We start from the raw sequence: 429 nt of genomic DNA on the forward strand, positions 1-429 counted from the left end.
GTGCGTCATCATGTGTCCACGGAATGTAGTGCTGTCACTAAACCCTCTGCCGCAAGTCTGGCATTGATAAGGTCTCTCACCTGTGTGAGTCCTCACGTTTCTAAGGATCCTCTAAAACTTACCCTCGCGGGGCTGGTCGGGGGATGGGGCTGGAAGACGTCCCCGCGGCTCGGCGTGGTCCAGTAGAGATGGGCGCGCTGCTCCCTCTCCGGAAGTCTCGTCCTGCTGCTCAGGTGGGAGCTTACGGCACATGAAGAACGGGGGTTTTGTGGTCCAGCCTGGTAAAAAAAAGACATTTCTGGTTCAGAAATCAGATTTTCCAGATATCAGAGTTTTGAGCAGTGATCATGTATGAAAATAAGACCGTAGCGCTAGCGAGGTGGAGTGGCTAGCGCCGCCCCAACACAAAGCGAGCGGCAGTCCAGGAGA

At 54.8% G+C, this 429-nt stretch overlaps 1 protein-coding gene across 1 annotated transcript in view; it reads right to left on the minus strand.

The window, feature by feature from the left end:
• The window catches only part of LOC127751744 (zinc finger protein 670-like), a gene marked incomplete at its 3' end in the record, with an annotated part of 2,495 nt that extends 2,199 nt beyond the window's left edge, over positions 1-296 (minus strand). The window contains exons 1-2 of the mRNA XM_052275750.1: positions 246-296; positions 39-111 (exon numbers count right to left, since the gene is read on the minus strand). Of these exons, the coding sequence (XP_052131710.1) occupies positions 39-111; positions 246-296 (124 nt within the window). The remainder of the gene's footprint in view (positions 1-38; positions 112-245) is intronic.
• Between the last annotated feature and the right edge of the window lie 133 nt (positions 297-429).

Source organism: Frankliniella occidentalis, unplaced genomic scaffold, assembly GCF_000697945.3.
Source record: "Frankliniella occidentalis isolate FOCC.00 unplaced genomic scaffold, Focc_3.1 Scaffold868, whole genome shotgun sequence".
Taxonomy (NCBI): Eukaryota; Metazoa; Arthropoda; class Insecta; order Thysanoptera; family Thripidae; genus Frankliniella; species Frankliniella occidentalis.